At 44.7% G+C, this 23054-nt stretch overlaps 3 protein-coding genes and 1 pseudogene across 4 annotated transcripts; 2 read left to right on the top strand and 2 right to left on the bottom strand.

Annotated features, from left to right (window-relative positions):
• Positions 1-997: 997 nt before the first annotated feature.
• Positions 998-14580, bottom strand: otud5a (OTU deubiquitinase 5a). Its single transcript, XM_086112570.1, has 9 exons — positions 13686-14580; positions 9596-9689; positions 8551-8615; positions 7664-7820; positions 7061-7209; positions 5981-6166; positions 5453-5657; positions 4801-4872; positions 998-2936 (listed from the first exon to the last, which is right to left on the bottom strand). The coding sequence occupies exons 1-9, from the start codon at positions 14292-14294 to the stop codon at positions 2800-2802; spliced, it is 1674 nt and encodes a 557-aa protein (XP_085968696.1). The 5' UTR covers positions 14295-14580; the 3' UTR covers positions 998-2799.
• LOC147210559 (uncharacterized) lies at positions 3362-4668 on the bottom strand (annotated as a pseudogene).
• Positions 14581-15271: 691 nt separating the features above from the next.
• creg1 (cellular repressor of E1A-stimulated genes 1) lies at positions 15272-17874 on the top strand. The gene is made up of 4 exons (XM_086112591.1): positions 15272-15622; positions 16654-16773; positions 16921-17034; positions 17115-17874. Exons 1-4 carry the CDS (start codon positions 15344-15346, stop codon positions 17187-17189), a joined length of 588 nt encoding a protein of 195 aa, XP_085968717.1. The 5' UTR covers positions 15272-15343; the 3' UTR covers positions 17190-17874.
• A 1449-nt stretch (positions 17875-19323) lies between these two features.
• On the top strand, positions 19324-21972 carry LOC147210556 (high affinity immunoglobulin epsilon receptor subunit gamma-like). 2 transcript variants are annotated; one of them, XM_086112602.1, is made up of 8 exons: positions 19416-19807; positions 20211-20311; positions 20383-20421; positions 20519-20581; positions 20771-20803; positions 20896-20949; positions 21567-21596; positions 21696-21972. In XM_086112602.1, exons 1-8 carry the CDS (start codon positions 19714-19716, stop codon positions 21759-21761), a joined length of 480 nt encoding a protein of 159 aa, XP_085968728.1. In that variant the 5' UTR covers positions 19416-19713; the 3' UTR covers positions 21762-21972. The 2 variants fall into 2 exon arrangements, with proteins under 2 accessions (XP_085968735.1, XP_085968728.1); XM_086112609.1 differs by lacking the exons at positions 20771-20803; positions 20896-20949 and having other exon boundaries at positions 19324-19807.
• Positions 21973-23054: the final 1082 nt, after the last annotated feature.

The raw sequence follows: 23054 nt of genomic DNA, 5'->3' as shown, positions 1-23054 counted from the left end.
TTCTCTCGGTTGTCATCTCTGTGTACAGTATATGCATGATAAAAGCAGATATTATTTTCGTACTCACATTTCATACTGCAGTATCTAAAACAGGGGTGCCCACAACCTTTTTTGACCGAAGATCTACTTTTCGATCAACCAACCTCCAGCGATTGACCCGTTACCGCGCATGCGCGCATACACACGCATGCCATGATGAGCAATAGCCTGACCCTGAGGCATGCGACGCATTTAAGCAGCCTGTTCACGATCGTAGCTCACACGTACCGTTTTAATGGCTAAAGCGTTAGCCACCGCGTGTAGCCTCTACAACGCGATTGAAAGAGCACCGGCGGCAACTATCCACCCTCCCTCTATCCTAACCACCTCTTGTGGTTTGCAATTCATTCTAACTTGCAATAGGAAGCGTTATTTAGTAGTTGAGTCACTTAAACCGGTTCTACTTTGCAGTGGCACGTTGCACTTTAGCTCTATGAAGCGTGAGACGACCCCAAATTTAGGGAAGTTCTCCGTCGTCTTACTCTTGGCCTCCTGGCCCGCGCTTATTGCTACAGTAATGAGTCAACAGTAACACACGGTGTGTGTGTGTTGGAGTAGGGGGGGTCAGCACAAAATCCTGCAATATACCGTAGCGAATAAATTATTTTAAGTTGCAATAAATAAATAATAAGAATCGAAAATGGACTTAATCTGCCAAAAGGGAACCGCAATATAGCTATGTGTAGTTTTCCTGTGAAATTTTTGAGGAAATTATGAAGGGCAGGGGCGATTCTAGGGTCACCAATTTAGTTTCGATTGGGGACAACCCGTATTACACACTCGGCACACCAAATCGCAATAAAGCTACAAGGCACTTGAAAATGAGCAGGTCAGGGAGTGATTCCAAACACAGCCAACGACTCGGACAGGATGAAGCAGAAGGCCTTGAACAAGTTGTTCCATTTAAGTGGCACACCCGCATCTGTCATCGTGCAGCTTTTCAAGAATTAGCAGCTCATTCTGTCTGAAACAATTTTCCTCTTTTTATTCCAAGAAAAAAAAAACTGATTTTTTTTCATCCCAAGAGATAAAATAAAAGCAAACTTATATTATTAATAATAACAATAATCAAACATAAAGAGGATAAATGTGACAATTCTGTTCTTGTCTCTCATTTGTCACTTTGTCTCCATGGCAATATTGGTCATGATGAAACATGCAGCTAAGGATGATGATGATGGAGGTAAGAAGAGGAAGACAGACATTTTTAAAAAATAGATATCCAAGCTATCAATGGAACTCAAACACACTGGTTGCCAACAGGAAGTCCTATCAACTTGTACAAGTAGACTTCAGGCGTGAAGAGTGTAGCATGAGGCCTTGCTGTCTTTTATGTCCTATTAGCCTTGCTCACTTTGTTGTGCTACATGTTCAAGAACAATCTTTCTCTACAAACCAGAAGGGAAACTTAAATTTGCCTGTCAGCGGATAACATGCTAATGCTAAGTCGTCAAAAAGAACCGCTACAACTAAGCGATGACATTTTAACATTGCAGTTAGGCGAGTTACGCCAGCTCACTGAAGTAGAACGTCAACGTCTTGAGCGTTGAAAACATTTCAACCTGCAATAAATTTCCCTTTGTCCCAGCAAGCTGATATCAGCTCACACGGCGCCAAGAAATCTCATTTTCACCAGCAAAAGACTAGCGAAGCAGGTAATTGGCAACTATCCTTTTTAAACGATAACCTCGTGAGCTTGCTCGCTTTTGTGTTTTGGCTACTGTGGACGAAATAAACTCGTAGTTGGGCTGACAGCCAATCAGAAAGAGGCGATCGCCGTGAGCTCCTCTCGAAATATATTTACACAACTCACAATAAAGTTTGAGATATTGGGCTTTCAGCCAAAATTTAAGGATGAACCTCAAATACGCTCGAGCTTTTTCTGGTGAACTTTGACCCCTACGCTTTTAAAACGACTCAATTCAACTGTTTAATGTTTCAGTACTTACGAACTTGCTGTTCTCAAACTAGAAACCGAAGGGCAACGTTCACACGCGTTTTCTTATTTTTAATTTCCAAGGACATCGACTTCTTTGCCTTTTTGTGACACTTCCAGTCTCTCTGCTGCAATTGACTCTAAACTCGGTGGCTGTTTGCCATTTAAAACCTTGCAATGGCGAGGTACACAATTGCGAGGTGTTGTTAGTGCGATAAAGAGAACCGTTTGAAGATCAATTCTAAGGAAACGTATAGGTCCATTCTGCATCTAAACAGCTGCCAAGTTTGCCTGTCGTACGAGGAAAAAGTTGTGCAAACAGCACTGAAGATCAAATGCAATTTCACCTGGGAAGGTTAAGAGTGGATCTCAGGTTCTTCCTGAAATTGTAGCCAAACGCCCATCACTCCGAAATTTTGTGAGTGGTGTAGTTTGTGCAAACCAGAATAAATTAAAACAAATTCAAAAATCAAAAGTGATGTCATGTGGCAACATTGTTTCTTGCGACAAGAGCTGGCTTGTGGTCGTAGCCGCTCAGCGGTCAAATAAAAAAAAAAGGCGGAACATGCGAGCAGAAGAAGTGTGCGTGTTTTGATCCCGTGGATTAGATCTCTCCCGTGATTTGATGCGTGGTTAGCCCATTTCTGACTGCCTTGTTTGAGACAGAATCCGCTCAAGTTCCCGCTCGGAGGAAAAGACAAGAGTGAGGGAAGGATGGATGAGATTTTGAAAGGGGGAAAAAAAAACTGCATTTCTTTCTTCTGGCTTTGTCTTCAGTGGTTCACGGGGGCAGTGGGGGTTCATTTGTGGCTTATGTGCGTCCATCAGCTGCTGTCTGGCGATGCCTCTCGCTCTCGATGCTGAACGGAACCGCTCTGATGTTTCATGCTGTCCAAATATTCCTGCTGGGACACAGCCAGGACTGATGCCAGGATCTCGTCATCCTCCCAGTCGCTCAGACCTGGGGGAGCAGGGGGGGGTCAACACACATTTACCATTTACATGACATATAAGCAGCCTATTTTATATCCATCCATCCATTTTCCGAACCGCTTGATCCTCACTAGGGTCGCGGGGGTGCTGGAGCCTATCCCAGCCATCTCCGGCAGTAGGCGGGGGACACCCTGAATCAGTTGCCAGCCAATCGCAGGGCACACAGAGACGAACAACCATCCACGCCCACACTCACACCTAGGGACAATTTAGAGCGTCCAATCAGCCTGCCATGCATGTTTTTGGAATGTGGGAGGAAACCGGAGTACCCGGAGAAAACCCACGCAGGCCTGGGGAGAACATGCAAACTCCACACAGGGAGGCCGGAGCTGGAATCGAACCCGGTACCTCTGCACTGTGAAGCCGACGTGCTAACCACTGGACTACCGGGCCGCTCTATTTTATATATAGATATATATCTGTGTGTGTGTGTGTGTGTGTGTGTCTCTCTCTCTCTCTTTCTCTCTCCCCTACAACCCCCTCCCCCTAGGTTAGAGGCCGGTAATTTGATAGAGTTGCTCCCATGATGAGGACTGTCCGACCTTGGGTTAGCCATTGTGAGTTGGTCCCGGATGCTAACAGCTGGTTGGTCCCTTTGTGCTGCCGAGCGTTCATGAAGAGCTGTTAGCTTTTTTTTTTTTTTTAGCCAGAAGCCATGAATGATGTCGGGCCCCGGTGCTGTCCACCTCTTCATCTGCCAATGTTATATGATGATCGGTTCTTGTTCTGGGACATTGCTGTGCTCCGTTTGTAAAAGTGATATTTTGCGACGCTTCCCAGATACTGTTTCAGTATTGCACGGTCTCGGCCTTGGGTGGGTCTGTTTCGGTGTTGCTACCTTGCCGCTGAGAGGAGAGCTGAGCTGGGCTGTTGGAGAACATCAAGTTGATTCTCCTGGCTTCGACCGCTCTCGTGTACCTCTTCAAGCGAGCAGCGAAGGCTGTGAGTCGTTGCTTGGTAGTCTCAAGTACCTCATCCGTGGACATCCTGGCTGTATTTCTTGGACAGTTCTTTCTTCAGTTTCACACCTTTGCTTCGCTTTGTTAGGCTAACTTCTCTCCGGGTTAGGCTAAGTTCTCTCCGGGTCGCCCTTACTTTTACCTCATGCCTTCTCTTTCATGCAGGTTGTCCGTCTCAAAAGTAAAACATCACTCGGATAACTTGTTTGGGTAGGGATGGAAAGGAGGGGGTTCCGCATTGTAGAGTTTTCGTCTTTGAGTCGAAAATCAATAAATACATTGAAAGTAATATTCATCAAATTAACAAGAATAATAATAAGCAGGCGGCCCGGTAGTCCAGTGGTTAGCACGTCGGCTTCACAGTGCGGAGGTACCGGGTTCGATTCCAGCTCCGGCCTCCCTGTGTGGAGTTTGCATGTTCTCCCCGGGCCTGCGTGGGTTTTCTCCGGGTGCTCCGGTTTCCTCCCACATTCCAAAAACATGCATGTCAGGCTGATTGGACGCTCTAAATTGTCCCTAGGTGTGAGTGTGGGCGTGGATGGTTGTTCGTCTCTGTGTGCCCTGCGATTGGCTGGCAACTGATTCAGGGTGTCCCCCGCCTACTGCCCGAAGATGGCTGGGATAGGCTCCAGCACCCCCCGCGACCCTAGTGAGGATCAAGCGGTTCGGAAAATGGATGGATGGATAATAATAAGCATCCAAACATGTGGAGTGACCAACAGTATCAATTTGTGAAAACATACGAAAGTCAGAAAATTGTTACAGAATGGGGGTCCGGCGTGTCGGCAACAAAAAATGCTTGGGGGGTAAAAAAAGAAAAGGAAAAAAAAAATCATCCCTCCCCAGATCATGGACACATTTGATCTTTCTCACCAAATGCCGTCGGTGACATCTCCTGCATAATGGCTCTGTACTCTAAATGATGACGACTCTGATTACTGGGACCTGCAAACATACAAACAAATTGTAACAAACATTAAAAACATGCTAACAAAAAGGTGCGTCACCTGTAGGGCTGCAAAATCCCTGAGATTTTTCAAGTCGGAAACTTCTCATGGGATTGAATGGAAATTGACGACACAACATAAAAATAAAGCAGGAATTTACCCAATTGAAAGTTGCCTCTTGAGCTATTCAACTGCGCGGGGGTCGACATTAACAGTGGCCCGATGGCCCGTGGCCACCACGTGTCTGAGGTGGGCCACTGCAAGTTTGCTAACGGTGGCCCAAATCGTCCAACAGTAAAATTTTATTATTTGGACAATTCTACTTATCTTTATATACTCGAACATTTGCAGCAGCTGCAATCTTTGATTATTTGCCAAAATTGTTAACAAAAAGTCAAATACAGCTATGAGTAGTAATAATGATGATAACATGCATTCATTTATTTCAACTACACCCAAAACTAACATTTGCTGGACTGCTTCTTGACTTTAATGTTGTAATCTTTTAATTACCCAAAAAATGAACCCGTCATCTGACTTGAATTGACCAGACTAATCAGAACTTTATTAGACATTACCTGGTGCACAAGGTGAGGGCGGTTTGTTGAGGATGAGTGCGGCACCGGCGGGGGAAGGCGGCTTGATGACAGTCGACGGGGCGCTGGTGAGGTCCGAGTGGGAGGGGTCGGCGTCTCGTTGCCGCGGCGACCGAGCCGCCCAGTCCTCCGGGCCACTGGAGGCCGCCGCTGTGGCTGAGCTGCAGGTGGCGCTGGCTTTCCTGGGCTGGAGAGACGAAGATTACAATAGGTAGGTGTTCCTCCACAGTTGCATCTTTTTTTTTTTAACTTCAATTGAGTGATGGGGTAACTAAAGCGCACGCGTACCTGACGTCTAGCTCATAACACAAAGCAAGATAATTAAAAAAAAAAAAAAAAAAAACCCAAACAAACAAAAAACATCCAAAGGATGACTCGAAAAAGTCATATGTTGGGACACTCGTTGATCAAGCTTCCACGGTAATTGTCTTTTATTTGACCTTTGTTCTCATTCTGTATCAACGTAAAGCCGTTGTGTCAATCAAACATGACAAGCAAAAATGCACTAACCTGTCGGGCCTGCTTCTCCTGGTCCCGGAGCCACTGCAGGTACGACTCCCTGGCCACCTGCTCCTCGATGGCCTCGCACGTCGCCTCCCAGTCGCTTGCTCGCTTCTTGTCCTCCAACATCTGCTGTTCGATCCACGATTCCTCGGACGTCTTAATGGCCGATTTCATCAGGGATTGGTCCGCGTACTAGGGATGTGATTTAAAGGCATCATAATATGGAAGGTGAGTTTTTAACGTGTTTTATTTTCATAGTTGGGTGTCAAGAATGTCTGCCCACTCATTTATAAAAATTAAAATAAAGATGGATTTAGTGACGAGTCAAACAAGTCAATCTTTAGTTAGCAGACTCTTTCCCCAGATGTGTGTGTTTTCTTTTTTTTAAATCAGCCAATTCTGAGTTGAGGCGAGTGAGTGAAATACTGCCAGTACAGTTAATGAAGGTGACAACCTGGATAAAATGAATTACAAAAGTTAAATGCAGATTTTAAAACTTTTTTTAAAAATTACATTACCTGTTAGTTGTTTTTTTTTGGTACAGCAAACACTTCAAAGGAAATTATGATATGGCGAGTGTTTAACCATTAATTTTTATGAAATAATTGGATCAGTGAATTTCGGACAATACCATCAACCACTGAAGAAAAAAAAAGGTGGGGGGGCAGTAAGGCATTTCTGCCGCCCTTCTTGCCTATTGTGTCACTGCTGGATCAATATATTAATATAATGCAATTCCTAATATATATTGTGTATATATAATACAATACTATGTACCTGTATATATATTTAAATATATATATTTGAAATATACAGTACATATACACACACATATATATATACTGTATATATTTTTTTAATCTATAAAATAATTGGGCACTGCACATTTGTTTAAAATGCTTTTTTTTGTTTTAAATTAATCTATCTCCAAACATGCTGGCTGCTCTGTTTGAAAACTCACATGCGGCCCACTCTTAGCCACGGTAAACCGCGGAGTAATTTGTCTATAGGTGGCGTCTTTGTGCAAGTGCACCTATTAGAGAAGAAGCAAATAAATAAATGGCGTGCGAGCGTGCAGGTTCGTACCCCCGGTTTGAAGGCGGGCAGGCCGAGGCCCACGCCGATGGTGGCCTTGTTGGGGTTGACAACAGAGTTGTAGTGGATGTTACGGTGGTAGCTCACTCGGATGGGCTCGTCGTTATTCTGTTGGATGCCGTGGAAGGTGTTGATTGGCTCTGTGAAAGGAAGAGGCGGGGCTTAGCCTGGAGGCAGCTGATTGTCAGTTACAATGAGCATAATGAAATTAAGTTGGGCTGCAGATTTTGGATATTGTTCGAATAAAGAATTTCACCGATTGTACCACTGATTAATCAGAGAAAGACTGATTTCGCATGAATAACCAGAATCAGGTGCATGCGAAATGCAAGTACGATTTGTGTCCACTTGATCAGTATCCTCACGTTCTACAGCAGTAACTGCGTTTCTGAGTGCGTATGGCTTAGAGAGGAGGGCCTGGCCTGGTGAGTGACGTGGGCATCAGCTGTTATTTTGTGGTGGTGATTGTAGACGTGCTGTTGTGGTACAAATTGGATTTTATCTTCATGCTAACTTATTTCGACATGGACTGGTGAGTCATTACAGCCCTAAAAACAACAACTTAGGAACAAGGCGAGAACGAGCAGAGGACACCTGTGCCGTACTGGTACACCTCCACAGGCCGGTTGTACATTTCTGCCATGGCCTGCATCTCAATGTGGTTGCCATGGCAATTGTTTTTCCTTTTCCGGTTGATGTATGTGGTGAAATCCTCCGTCACATAGTTGGAAAAATAGTCTGCGTTTTTCATCTGCGAGGGAAAAGCCAGAATAAAAAAAAACAACAATGCTCATAAAATGTGTTTTTACACACACACACACACACACACACGCACCTATCTTACTTGAAGCTTTCTCCCTAAAAATAAGTTAACTCATTCACTCCCAAAGACGTTTTTAAACGTCTTTTCAGACTAGGTCCAGAATTGGCTGGTACTGAATGTGTTAATAAAAATGCATTTATTGAATGAAAAATATGAGTAAGATAATACACATTAATTTAGCCATTTCTTCCTAAAATAGTTTTAATTATTTGATTCATTGTAACTAAAAAAATCCATTTAAAAAATCACCCAGATGTAACAAGTCTCAATTTGTTTCAATAAAATTGGTAATTAAAGCAGATGTCAAGCCTAACATTTTCTTTGCAATAAGATGTCGGCCGCAACTAATCTCAACGCGGCATTCTCGTTAATATTGTGTTTGTGGAATATGAGTTAAGCATATTTCTGCCTTTTTGTCAACCGAGAAGGACAAAAACAACCGCAATATTAATTACAATGCCTTTCGTGTTTAGACTTGTGGGACTGCATAGAACACATTATTTCATTGCATTGTCCATCGTTCCATTATCTGAACATAAATAAAACAACATTTTAATATCCAAATGAATGATCTTATTCATCAAAGTATTTGGCAAAATTTACACACATTGATTTTAGTTTATTTTTTAGGAATGACAAGAAGCTAAGTGCCACTCACCAGGTAGTCCATGCAGTGTTTTCTCACCACCTCGTGCATGTCCTGATCGCCATAGACCTGGTCAGCTGACACACACACATAGCTGCTAAATGGCGTTGCCAATTCCGTGGTAAAATATGAAAATGTGTTCAGATGACTTTGTCATAGCGCATTTTTCGGCTCAACTTTGCTTATGGAGCACTTTGAAACAACCACAGCTGCCTACAAAGGTTTCTGCGCAGTATCCTTGCTGTTCCCAGCACTGCACATTTCTGGACTGAGATGTCCGATGTTGTTCCCGGGATCTGTTGCAACCACTCATCTAGTTTGGGGGTCACTGCCCCGAGTGCTCCGACCACCACAGGCACGACTGTCACCTTTACCTTCCAGGCTCTCTCCAGCTCCTCTCTGAGCCCTTGGTATTTCTCGAGTTTCTCGTGTTCCTTCTTTCTGAGGTTTCCATCACTTGGGACCGCTACATCCACTACAACGGCTTTCCTCTTCCCTTTATCTATGATCACGATATCTGGTTGGTTCGCCATTACCATCTTGTCAGTCTGGATCTGGAAGTCCCACAGGATCTTCGCTCTGTCATTCTCCACCACCTTCGGAGGTGTTTCCTATTTTGACCTTGGGGTTTCCACTCCATACTCCGCACAGATGTTTCGGTAGACTATGGCAGCCACCTGGTTATGGCGTTCCATGTAGGCTTTCCCTGCCAGCATCTTACACCATGCAGTTATGTGTTGGATCGTCTGAGGTGCCTCTTTGCACAACCTACACCTTGGGTCTTGTCTAGTGTGGTATATCTGGGCCTCAATGGCTCTGGTGCTCAGGGCCTGCTCCTGAGCAGCCAGGATGAGTGCTTCAGGCAGTACAATGCCATAGCTACTGATTCTTTTTTATTTTATGTGAAATGTTGTGGTCAGCGCTTTGTTACAGCTGCAACTCATGTGAAAGCGCGATACGTAAATAAAGATGTATTGGCTCGTAAGAACTTGTCAAGTGATTCTTTCCACGCACCACAGTGACACCTGGTGGCCACCGGAAGAAGCATTTGACTCACCGACAGCTCTGAAGAGACACGCACCGTCCTCCTTCATCTTCTTGATGACGAAACCTTTCTTGTCCCGCAGAGTTTTTTCAAACCAGTGCTCTTGCTGGGCGCGCACACACACACACACACACACACACACACACACACACACACACACACACACACACACACACACACACACACACACACACACACACACACACACACACGCACGCACGCACGCACACACAGTCAGAATGACAGCTGTGCGGAGTGAAAACACTGTACAAAAAGTCGTCGGTTCACCAGCGAGTTCTGTTCCCACAGCGGCACTGTTCCCACAGTGACACTGTTTCCACAATTTTACCTCCTAATACGAAAAGTCGAAACGCCTGGCTCGGGGAGGCCCGTATGATTTTCGCAAGCTCTCTCACACACACACCTCTCTAAAGTGGAGGAGTTGTTCAGGTGAAGCAAGGGACATAGCTTGGATCAAGGGCGATCAATGAAAAACTGTATGTACGGGGCAAAGGACCAACGTTGCCTATGAGGCCGACATGCCTTTTTTTTTTTACATTCACAGCAACGACATGCAAATTGCACGTAGATAAGTACACAAGTGTCAATGCAAGGCAGCAAAAAATATGGAAATAAGCAACTAATATTATATATGTCTGTGATTGGCTGACAACCGGTTCAGGGTGTCCCCCGCCTACTGCCCGAAGACGGCTGGGATAGGCTCCAACAACCCCCACGACCCTTGTGAGGATAAAGCGGATCGGAAAATGGATGGATGGATATTAAATGTAACATGGCAATGAGTCAGCCTGGCCTGACTTGTTTTAAATGAGGGGTACCTCAACATGACTCTGCATTATTTATTGTACCATACTTGCACCTTATTTAATGATCAGTATAATTCTAATAGAACATATTTTGGGGAATAATTAATTCACACCGTTTTTTCATAGTTTGGCTGTTTCTGCAATTTATACCCAGGTATGACTTGTGGGGAATAAAAATTAGACTTCCACCGTCACCCACTTTCTGTGCATTACTGCCACCTTCAGTCCACCGTTGGTAATGCACCAAAGATATTTGGTAATTACCAAGATAAGGAAAGAGAAGAAGAAAAGGAAAAAGGAAGAGAAGACAAAGGGCGCATCTCATTCCTCGAATTGCACATTCCAAAGTCCTCGCGCTATTTTTATTACCGGTACATGCGAGCACCTCCCACCAGAAATTCCATCGAGGAGGGAGGAGACTGACAAAGGAGCAAGCACAAATGTTTTGGGGTAATGAGACGTCCATAATTTTATGAAGATGTCTTCTTAAAATGACATTATATCACTGATGTGTGTCAGAGGTATTCCCATCACTACAAATGTCCACTTTATGCTTTCGGTGTCAAGTGGGATTAAATTCAAATCACACAACCACACTGTTCGGCTTCACAGTTTTGCAGACGCAAAGATGAGTGCGATTGGTCTGTGCCAAGCGCCGCCCCCTTCATCCCCAATACGCGTAGTGCAAAAAATGTAACGTTTTCAATTTTCCGTATGCGGCCAAATGCGTTTTCGAAATAGCAACCTAGCGTGATGCAAACTTTTAAAAACAAGTTTGGTTCAGCATAGTTACCATGAGCCATCATAATCAAGTCTTTTTGGTATGAAGCAAGCGTGGGCAAGATATTTCCTCATCGATATCGTCAATGTTGCTTTCACGATGAGCCAGATCACATTAGCGAGTGTTAATACTGGCTCGACCAACGAGTCACTTGATGGCGGCAAAAAGGGAGGAAGTGATGGAATCCTCATTGGGCAAATTAGCGGGCAGGATCCAGTCACGTGACTCTGCGAGAGCAGCTGAGCGAAATGATTTGGGGTTGACACGACTGATATCGGTTGGAATACAACTGCTAGCTGCGCCGAAACGGTCGCCCGTGAAGAGCGTTTCTGTTCCACCGTGAGCCATACGAATCACGAGGAAAACTTTGCGTCACCACAAGCACGCTTAAGAAAAGCTAAGTAAACACCCACACTTGGAAAACCCTCGTTCAGCAAAACACACACACACACACATACACACACGCTGTACTTTAGGGGAGCAACTAAAACGTGACAGCCAGGATATCGGACATTGGCTTAACATTCAGATTCCACACTCGTAGTCCGCATCATAACTGCAATTGCGACTATATCGCGTGTGGTATGTGTGTGACAATTTTGAGAACTGTCTTGGTTGTCACGACAAAGGTATCTGGAATAACAACGCTCGACGCTGTATGTCCCTTACCGTCTGCGTTAAGGACCGCCCACAAATTACAAGACCTGCATTCCAGGGCGACGCCTGTAGTGCAAATCATCATATATTGAATTAAAAAAGATTTGTTTTCATTCTCACGGCGATGGTAAACATCTTTTCTCCTTCTGATTGCTTGTTGGCAGTGATAGACAGACGGCTCGAAATGCGATGATGTCTGTCAATAGGGAAAAATAGGAGCTGTAAATATTCCCCAAAATCAATGAAAGTTTCGACATAATTGGAAGTTCTTCACTGTTAAATATTGCCGTAGAATATCGTTGTACACGGTTTTGCAGATGTACGAAGCAATTTAAAATACAATTCTGTGAACGAAATGCAAATTTACAACATTTTTGGGGGGGAGAATATCATCAAATTATCTATGACGTATGTTTGGTCCCTTTGTTCCTCTTACTTTTTCTTTACTGCTTCGTCTTTCATTTCTTGGCGGATTCTCTCAATTTCAACTTGCAAATCAATGTTAGAAGGGGGGACTCCGATCGGCTCGAGTCGCGTACATTTCCACCACTGATGGAGTCAATTTGCTGACTGTCTCCGTGCGGCTCGGTCCCAATAGGGCCGTGGCCCGGTACCGGAAGTTGCGGACCATTGACTGACACGGCACATTAACTGGCGGATAACCAACACGTATCAGATGTTTGTCCACATTTGGAAGAATAATTAAGAGTCAATCCAGCCCAAGTGACTTTCAGCAGTGCTACAAGTGGGTGTGAAGTGAGCAATAATTCTTGGGCCTGTGTGTATTTTGGCCAAAGAATACCAGAGAGCCTTGAAGACTCCTGGTCAAAGCTCACGCATAAACAAACGTCAATGTCATTTGACAAAGGCAGCCCAATTGAGACAACACGTAAATGGACCGAATGATCAATTTGGCCTTCTTCTCGACCGGCGTAGGTTGTCAGCCAAAAAGGAAATTGCTTCAAGGCGAGACAGACCGATGGCACTGATTTACATTTTAAGTGGAAAGTTGGTTCAAAAATAGAGGTGGTGGAAACTCGGAGACCGTTAACTTGACCATTGAGAGAAGTGTCGAACTGATTTTTCCACTGCTCTGACGAATTGCACAGATGTGCAGGCTTACCATTACGTTTTGAAATGACTCAATGACAATCAAACCAAGCACTCTATGCATACCTGTGAGAAAATACCTGAAACGCCAAACCTGTTGATGGATGCTTATCCCACTCTGTCACTTATATAAATTAATTTTTTCAGGAAATTGGGGGAGAGCACACACACACACAATTATTTTCTGGTGTCTACTCTATATGTGTTAGTGTTATTAATTTGTGTTTGAATAACTGTTTTCACTTTTTATTGTTGTATTATGATTGTTATTTTACAATATATGTAAAGTGCTTTGTTACATTTTAGCTGTTGTTCAAGGCGCTATACACATAGAGCTGTATTGTATTGTACCGTGCATGTTTTTGGAATGCAGGAGGAAACGAGAGTACTCGGAGAAAACCCACGCAGGGACGGGGAGAACATGCATACTGCACACAGGAAGGCCAGGCCCCAAAATCGAACTCATGACCTCCTCACTGTGAGGCAAATGCGTTAACCAGTCGAGCACGTGCCGCACATTACTTCAATAGAGTACTGTGGTATTTATATTTCATTACTGGCTATCAGAAGTGTCTTTGAGTGATGGCTAGCCCAGCCATGTTGCCATGGCGACGACGTGATTGACATGAGCCTAAAACAACCTTCATTGACTCACTCCCACGTCCCGGAGCGTCCATTTTAGACGCGATTCAAGACCCCTACACTGTATTGAATTTCCGGCGCTTACCTGCTCGGCGGTGGCCGGGTCAACTGCCTGCAGGCGGGCGGCGTTCTCGTACTCGTCCTCGCTGTTGTTGCCGCCGGCTCCCTCGTCCGGTTCTTGGCTGGAGCCCACGCCGCCGGGACCGCCCACGCCGGCCTGCCCGCCTCCGGCCAGCGCCGCCGAGCCGGAGCAGGTGCCCGCTTGCCGCCGCCTCTTACTGAGTCCGGGCCCGGAGCAGCAGCCGCCGATACTCCCGCCGCAGCCCACCACACCGGCCTGCACCACCAGCTCCCCGCGGGAGGTCGCCACCAGGCCGCCGCCGCCGACTCCGCCGCCGCCGCCGTCCCGACCGTCGCACGGCCCCGCGGAGGCCACGGAGCCGCCAGGCGGAGGAGAGGCCTGTTGCGGCCGGGAGCCCGCTTCGATGCTCCGCCGCTCATCTCTGGTGGAAGGCGGCGCGGGCTGGTACGTCCACGGCGGGGGAGAAGCACGGGGCCGGGCTCCGGTCCTGCCCGCGTGAGGGTGGGGGTGCGGGTGCTGGTGAGGGTCCGCGACGCTCCGCCGGTCGGTGTCATCAGCGTGATCCGCGACCCCGACCCCCGAGCTGGGTTTCTTTTTGGGCAGGATCGTCATGGTGGGGAGGAGGAGGGGTGGGGGTGAGGTGGAGGGGTAGAGGGCGACGAGTCGGTCCGCCTTTTTGGATCAAAAGCTTGTCTGTGTTTGGCGTCGAGCTACGTGGCTAGCCGCAAATCATCGAGCGAATGTTCCCCGTCGAGAACACGACGATTCCCATCGACGTTTGGACGGAACACAACATACAAACGAACGAGAAAAAAACCTGAAATACGTCTCCTTCTTCCCGGGCGAGAGCTCGTGCACAAAACATCAACACAGTCTGACGGGCCCAAGCGCGTCACTTCCGGGTCAGACTTCGTGCTTACGTCACCGCGTCGACGTAAATGCCGCAAATACAAAAAAGATTTAAAAAATAAATTACTGATATCGCCCAACGTGGGTATGCCGCTAACCGCGCTGCGACCTATTATTTAGAGCTGAGGGCATTAAGATTTCTAGTTATTTTTATTTTCATTTGTGAGTACCTGTAGTTGTTTCTTTTTAAATTATTAATGTTACGTTAAAATGAACAGATAATAAACAACTACGTGATTAAAAATGTTCTATTCTTAAAAATTATTTGAAAAAAGTAGAATTGTGTTCACACCGATAAAACGATAGATTACATTTACACAGACAGTAGTGTTAATACTTATACTTAATATATATCTTTTGTTCGTATATTTTATTGCATTAGCAGTAAATACATCTGAAGGTGTTTGTGAGTAGTTGCTTCTTTTAAATCAATGCTACAATAATATTAACAAATAGCAAATCACATCGTATAAAATGTTCTGTTCTTTAAAATGACCTGAAAACGGTAGTATTGATACTCGAAACTCATCCAAACATGACAAATTTACATACGCGCGCGTGCGCGCGCACACACACACACACTTCCACTTTGGTTACGTGTACGTTTGTTAGTTTGTTTGCGGAAGTAATTGCTTTCATTTTATTACTTTGAAAATCTGCACCGGATCTTCCCGTGACTCCGTTGTTTACATCTTTGTCCTGCGCTTTCTTTGCTTACGCTTCCGACTGGTGGTTGAATTCTACAGTCGACCATGAGAGCTCTCTTGCCGGGTGTTTTCCTGCTACTTTTTGGGCTCGCCGTGGGCTCTTTCCGGGTCCGCGTGCCCCCACACGACCAGGTCGCCCGGGTCGCCCGCTTCGTCGCCCACCAATGCGACTGGGCTTCCATGGCCACCATCAGCAGCCACAAGCCGGTGGTGGGGCAGCCTTTCTCCAATGTGTTCTCGGTGAGCGACGGGCCACCAGGCTTCGGCTCCGGCGTGCCGTACATGTACTTGACCCGCATGGAGATCTCCGTGCAGGACCTGGAGGTAATTTTTCGATTAAATGTGGCACATAATTTCAATTGTTCCTAAATCACATGTGGCCTCAGCTGTCCTGTGCACGAGACTGATGTCATTTGTTAAATTTGGGAATTCGATTATAGTCGTATTAAAGAAGGCAAATAAGAAACAAATTGGAATAACTCTTAACTGTACGCCAACTTTTGCACCCCCCTACATGGTTTAATAATTTATCATTTACGTCATATATCAAAAATGGCATTAAAAATGAACATTTGTTGTCTTGTAGCATCACACCCCTCATTTTAACTTCGAGTTTCATAGGCGTGCTTTACACTCGTGTAAACGTGCGCCGTTTTTGCTCACGTGTGTACGAATTACCGCGTCAACATGTTACATGACTTTATGCAACTGCGCAAGTGTCACCATGACTCAGCAGCTTTTCAACTGTGCCTCAGCATTTTTGCCGTAGTCACATGCTTGAGATGCAGCCATTTGCCTTTAAATATGACCCTCCCGCTGATCAGATGACTTTTTTTCGTTTGACTGCCCAAAAATATAGGAGGGGTCAAAAGTAAGTCAATATTTCATGTGATCCAAACTGTTTCACAAGAGAGCAACAAAGGTGCATCTCAATAAATTAAGATAGTTGCCTATTTGTTCATTTTTGAATGGGTTGGATAGGGGAGATGAGCCATAGTTAACGCAATATTCATGTTTTAGTTCTTCAATGAAAGAAGTTAATGTCCCCAAAATGTTTAAAACTTGTTAGAACAAAGTTTAATTCCGATTCAAATGTTCTTATAACTTTCAAGTCCTTTGCTGTAATTCATATCTTTATTTTTGTAGGTGCTAAAAGGCACCCCCAAAAAAACTGTTATTTTATTTATACATTTTTAAATTTACGTACCAATTAATCAGTTGTCCCAATTTTATTCTGCTGGAAATTGAAATACTGGATGTGCCCTAAATCAAATGGAAGTGATGCACTTTTATTTTTAGTTGTGCGTCCTGTTTAAAGCTTGAGAGAAGTGAAATGAAACCTTGTCTCCGTGCAGGTGAACCAACAGGCATCTTTGTCAATGTCTCTGGCTCAGACGGCCTACTGCCGCCAGCAGGGCTTGGATCCTCAGAGTCCTCTGTGCGCCCACATCATCCTGTCCGGATCTGTGCTGGAGGTATATCCCCCCCACACACACGACACTAACACTCAGAAGGCAGAGCAACAGGAGCATTTGCGAGCATAATGGTGGCACCGTCGAGCCCCGCAAGTTGTTGGTGTTTTATTGTCAGACCATTAACAGACACCTGCTCATCTTCTTCAGGTGAATGGCACCGAGGCAGAGTTTGCAAAGAAAGCCCTCTTCACTCGACACCCCGAGATGATCGGCTGGCCCTCGGACCATGACTGGTTCTTTGCCAAGTTCAACATTACACAGGTAGTTTGGACCCCCAATAGCGCATTTGTCAGGTCCTGGGCTTTTATCTTCATCGCCATGCCGCCTGCGTTGTGTTACAGGTGTGGGTGCTGGATTATTTTGGCGGGGTGAAGACAGTCAGTCCGGAGGAATACTACCAAGCCTCTCCCAACTAATACGCGCAAATGACGTTCATGGGGGCTTAGTGTGTTTTTTGCAGTGAATCATATTGTGAATTCCTTCCAGTGAATCCACTTATCAGCTATTATTTCTGAGTGCCATACATAAAACAGCAACAGGAGTGTTTGGATTGGCTTGCTATAACTATTGAAGGACCGTGGACAATTGAAATGAGGTGTTGTTGGAGTGGAAAGTGATAGAGGCACGCAGGGACGCCCATGGACAGTTGCACTTCTCAGGGAAGTTTTTTATCCATGTGAGTTGTCTCCCAATTTCCTACAAATGTACATTGTAGTGTGTAAAGCATATCAAAAAGTTGCTTTTTACTTGAATTGACTAGTCTTGTGCCTGCTGGTATTATGATTGTGTTGAGCAGGGTTCTGCACAAGTGTGCATTTTATTTCATGAAACCCTGACTGTGGATGATATGATAAGCAATGACTTCTCAGTTCTAGAGTGGGTTATAGGAATGCAACCGTCCAGGTTCACACGCTTCTGGCCACACATCGGTAAAACATTGTGTTGCTCTGGCCAACGCAATGAAAAATGTCTCGCTATACCCCTGCAGGCCCATTGACTTGATGATTATTATATATTTTTTCAGAAAAATAGAATGATTTATATTTTTCGGTAGAACATGAATACAATTTTTGTTAATAAAGTTTGTGTCATGCAACAGAATGTCCACACCTCCTCTGTTTGTAAATAATATGAACATGAAGTTGAGATGCTGTGATTGGAAGACAATCATCATGGTGCCATTTTGGATACTTTGTAGAATTCAAAATAGCACGCAACACTGCACAGACCCCAACTAAAAGTGTAAAAGAACATTTTGTAGCGCTACCTTTGTCTTTGTTGATTTGTACAATCGGCAGTGTGCGTTCTGACAAGAAAAAAAAGCAAGGCACTTGGTGGCAGTCAATGACCGGCTCACCTGTTTTCCGCGTTTCGTCATGTGACATTCACAACGCTAGCTGGAGGGCACTTTGACCTCAATTTCAGTCGACCAATCACTGAATTACTTAAACTTGGAGTACAGTGAAACTCCTCTACAACAAAACTTACATAGGCGAAAATGCCCCCTAGTGTGAAAAAATGTTCATGCATGAAAGCCAGTCCCACTTTTCTGCTCCCCCTACAACAAAAAGCCCCCCTGTTCCGTTATACGAAATCTTTTTCCCTGCTCTAGCCTCGCAACGAGATTCACTATAACGTAAACAAGCCTTCCGCAAAAGTCTAATCCAACCTCAGCATGCCACAGCGAACTCTACTGCTTCGTTCGGAAACGGCAACACCGACCACCACACTGGTTTACACATGCGCAGTAGTACAGGAAGTATTTGTTTCATACGCAGCACGAATGTTGCATTGCTAAAAATGGCGACAAAACGGACCTTTGCATACCAAGGAGTTAAGAAAAGAAAAGCTTTAACGCTGGAAGACAGGATAAAGGTAATAAAAATGAAAGATGGAGGAAGCAAAATAAAAGAAATTCTGCAAGAAATTGATGTAAGTGAAAGTAATGCTGATCGTAAATACCGCAATTTCTTTCCCTTTTTTTCTTTCTACGCTGGCTATATGAACTGTCAAATAAGTGTATGCTCATACTTATGCATGATTGGAATAAAAATAAAAAGTACACATATACTGTACGTGTTGGTGTTTACGTCTGAGATAAAATTTGCTACAGTGAAAAGTCCCCTGTTGTGAAAAATGTCTTGCTGCAAACATGATTTAGTTGTCGAGGAGTTTCACTGTACTCAAGTGCGCTCAAAGTTTAAAACCCAACTTCAGACTCCTTTGCATGCGCTTTCATTTTGTGGAGCTTCTCTGTTGGTCCTCCCCCCTCCTCCCTGATCTGGAGAGGGGCCTCGGTGATGAGGATTCAATTGGATGTCGCCGTACCGATTCTGCTCCGATCGGCACAGACGTGATTTGCACCGACTGAGCTGGACAAGAGCTGGCTCGGCCACTCAGGGGCTCTGCTATGAAGATCTCTTCATTGACCAGGTTCAGAGGGGGGCTCCCTCTCCGAAGGCGTCGCCCTGCAGCGTTTTCATCTTGTTCAACGGACTTTGACATCATTCTAACGAACATTGTTGACCAATATTGGGTCAGATTTTGTCCACTGGGCATCCATTGCAAGCCTGTTCATCGTGGAAGGGGGATTCTCCCATCTGCGGCCCCTTTTCAAGCTTTCTCATTTTTCACCCAGATGGGGCTTTTTGGGGGTGTTTTTCCTTGCCCTGCTGTGGGCTGAGATCAGGGGATGTCGTGAATATTTGCCAAGTGTGGGCATGTGAAGCGCTTTGAAACAGTTTGTGATTGAGTGCTATCGAAAAAAAATGTGACTTGTCGTGACAGGACTCTCCCCCTCTGTTCTTGAGTGCTTGGAGGCAGTAATGGTAATTTCAGTCAGATGCTTCCACGACTCCAAAACGTCTTAACTGTGTGTGATTTGACGCGGGTGCGACGTCACCCATCACAGCAGCTCCTCACCACTTCCTGTCCCACTTCATGGCCCAAAGACTTTGTTTGAGAGACTCCGAGGAGTTCAGGATGGTGTTCTGGTGGACATCGGGTCTTCTAGTGTTGTTGGTGCAGCCTGCAGGTAAAACCAAACCATCAAACTCAAATTGTCGTATTTTGGTGCTTGGCTGTTATTTGAAGTGTTTCAGATGTTTCTCTTCGTGGGTTAAAAAAAAAAAAAGAGACACCCAACTTTTTTGGAAAATCTGTCCACATTTTAAACTGTCCACATTTTAAGAACGCAGTCCAAACTGATTCGTTTGAGTTGAAATCGTCTCAAATAATCATCAGACTATGAGATTGCTTGTTTGAGGCGACCAACCAGGAAGCGACTTTGTGGTTTTAAGCACCTCGGCTGCTCAGGAACATGCTTTCGTCTTCGAGAAGTAGACCAACACCTTTTGCGCAGACAAAAGAAGGCAAACAAACGAGCAAGGCGGGAGTTTATTAGCAGCCATGTTTGCTGACCGCCACTTCATCCGCAGACGCCATGTTGACGCTGTACGACCCCAGGCTGTGCTACATCCTGGACGGCTTCCTTGGTCTGTACGGCCTGGTCATCACGGCCATGTTCATCAAGGAGAAGGTCAGTCTGCTGATGACACAACCCGCACGCAATCCACTCCATCCATGTCACCTCTAAACATCCCTGCACAGTTCTTCAAAACAAAGACGGCGGCTGGCGGCGCCGGCACGGTGAGACTCACGCGAGCCGCAGCGGAGCGTCTCCTTGCTCTCCGCTCGCCATTTTGATTCGTGACAATGTCGGTGCTGTCTCGTTCACTCGATCAAGGGCGGAAGAGGCCAAAGGGACGACGGTGACTTGCAGTTGAGAGGAGACCCGGAGAGAGAACGTGTAAGTATCGTGGGGAAAGTCATCGGAGGAATATTCTTGAAAATGCCGGGGGAAAAAAAAGAAAGAACGGTTCCAATGTTCAACGTAAAATAATGCAGAAACCTTTAAAACTAAAGAATTCGACTTAGGAGTGAATAATGTATATGTCGATCACGTTTCACAAAGTTCCCCCTTTCATCTGTCCCACAGAACCGCTGGAATAATGATAATTCGACATACACGGTACAAGTACATCTGAGTTCGGTTTGGCGTTTGAAAACAGAACAAAATAAAACAGTGTGTGTGTCTGTCTGTCTGCACAAACTCTGTTTTAGCACTTGAACAGAAGAACAGAAGATGAGTACAAAGAACTTCCTGTAAAAAGAGAAGTGCGTCTGCGTCGTTGTTTCAGACTCATACGCGGCAATCCAAGTATCATTCGTTCTTTCCATTTTAAATCGGCATTTAAAAAAAAAAGATGGTAAATTTTTCAAATAGTGATTATTTTGTTGTTGTTGTTTTATAATCTAACACTATAAATGGCCAAAATGTCAGGTTTTTCGTCAAATTGGTGACTTGAGATACTCGGGCCTTTCAAAATACGTTTTTGTTGTGAGATCCAAGCAGAAATGTGAGACATGAGACTGCCGCCAGTTTACGTTGGCAGCAAACATCTCCATCTGGCCACCGTCAAGTCACATTGGTTTCCTTGGAGAATCAGGCCAATATCAGTTGGAGGTGCGAATGCACTTTGAAGCTAGTTTGCCAACTGCCACTGGATAAAACATCCAAGACAACAGTCTTAGTGGGATGTGGCGGAAGCAAACGTGACTGTTTCTGACCACCTTTGTCTTTTGGTGTTACATTAACAAACGCAAAACAAAATAATCAGTCATTACTCAATGTTGTTTTCATTTGTGAACGAATGACGCGGATTGTTGATTGTTGAATGCCAAGGTGTGACTCAAATGATGTTAACCATTTACGTTCGTTTGCCGCTTGCCAGCGACCCAGAAAAAACGATCAGGTTTACCAGGTGAGCACAATCTCCATCTCAGAAAGAAAGCGAATGTCATTTTCATCAACATTCCCACCACGGCCAAACGCAAATAACCTCCTTGAAATGTGACTTCAGGGTCTCAGCAGAGCAACCAGAGAGACCTACGAGGCCCTCCAGATGCAGCCGTTGCCAACCCGCTAGAAAGATGGCGTGCTCGCCCCTTCCCATGTCGAAGCAATCAAGTTCTCCTGTTTTATGTCATTTTATGATACATAGGATGGATTGCATCATGAGCATAATAAACATTGGCCTTATTTCTGTTTAATCTTCTTTTCCTCCAGCGTGTATACAAAACAGAACAGTCAAATTAATGTATACAATTAAATGTCTTGCTTTCGGTCAACAACAACAATGGACTCTGTTTTTTTTTTCATTGAAGCTTCATCAAAGAAGGAGAACTTTTGCTGTCGGTGGAATTCTATTAAGTCAGTGTACTTCCTTGAGTTTGTAGGGGAGAATCCTCTGCTGACGGAAAACATATCAGTGAGGGGAAAGGGGACGGAGTCATCGACACGCCAGTATAGTGGTGACGTCTATGACCTCAACATGCAAAACAACACCAATTCGTTCAGAGTGCTTTTTTCATTTACTTTATTCGCCAAAATGACTCATTGAAGCCCGCTGACCAAGTTGATTGATAATGTACAGGCTTGTTTTTTTTAAGATACTGTAGCTTTATGGTGCTGAAGTTGGACTCCAACCATAGTTGGTCTGTGTTTTCGTGTAATCAAGTTTGTGCAGGAGAGCAAAAAATTGTGAAAATGGCAGGAAATCCACAGGTATCAAAGATTTTCCCCAAAATGGGGGCGACCAGAGAGTGTCTAGGGGTGGTCATGGCCACTGCAAGCCACCACGTGGCTCCACCCCTGCATATCTGCAGCCAAAACAAGTAAACAACAAAAAACATATTTACAACTCTCACTTTACCGCTAACATGCTTTCTCAACCCAGAATATCGAGCTTTTGGAGAAAAGAGTCACTTTGACAAGCCAGCAAATACTACGTGTGGCTGCCTGGCTCAATTTGATTGGTGAAGTGGAGGCAAACGTCACGAGTTTCATTTGTGAACAGCGCCAGAGCAGTGAATTGTCACGAAGACACACGCACACACACAAAATTGATTGGACAATCAAAAAAAGAGAATCAATAGAAAAATGTACTGGAGTAAAAGTGCTGTTTCTTCTGAAAATATGTAAGAAAAAAAATAAATATATTCTTAAGTCAAACTAAAAAGTATGTTACATCAAAACTACTAATTTTTTGAGGCAATTACAATTCATTTCCAGTTACTTGTGCAAATGTAATGGAGTAAACCCCGCCTCTGCTTATTGGTCTTTGTACGTGGAAATTAAGTGTGTACGTGTCATGGTTAATGACATAATTATTGACACGAGCCCATGATACATTTAATCAATTGTTCAAAATCGGTTTTTT

This window comes from Hippocampus guttulatus, chromosome 1 (assembly GCF_054856545.1).
Source record: "Hippocampus guttulatus isolate MCC_2025c chromosome 1, RoL_Hgut_1.0, whole genome shotgun sequence".
NCBI lineage: Eukaryota > Metazoa > Chordata > Actinopteri > Syngnathiformes > Syngnathidae > Hippocampus > Hippocampus guttulatus.
This window is presented reverse-complemented; position numbering and strand designations above follow the sequence as displayed.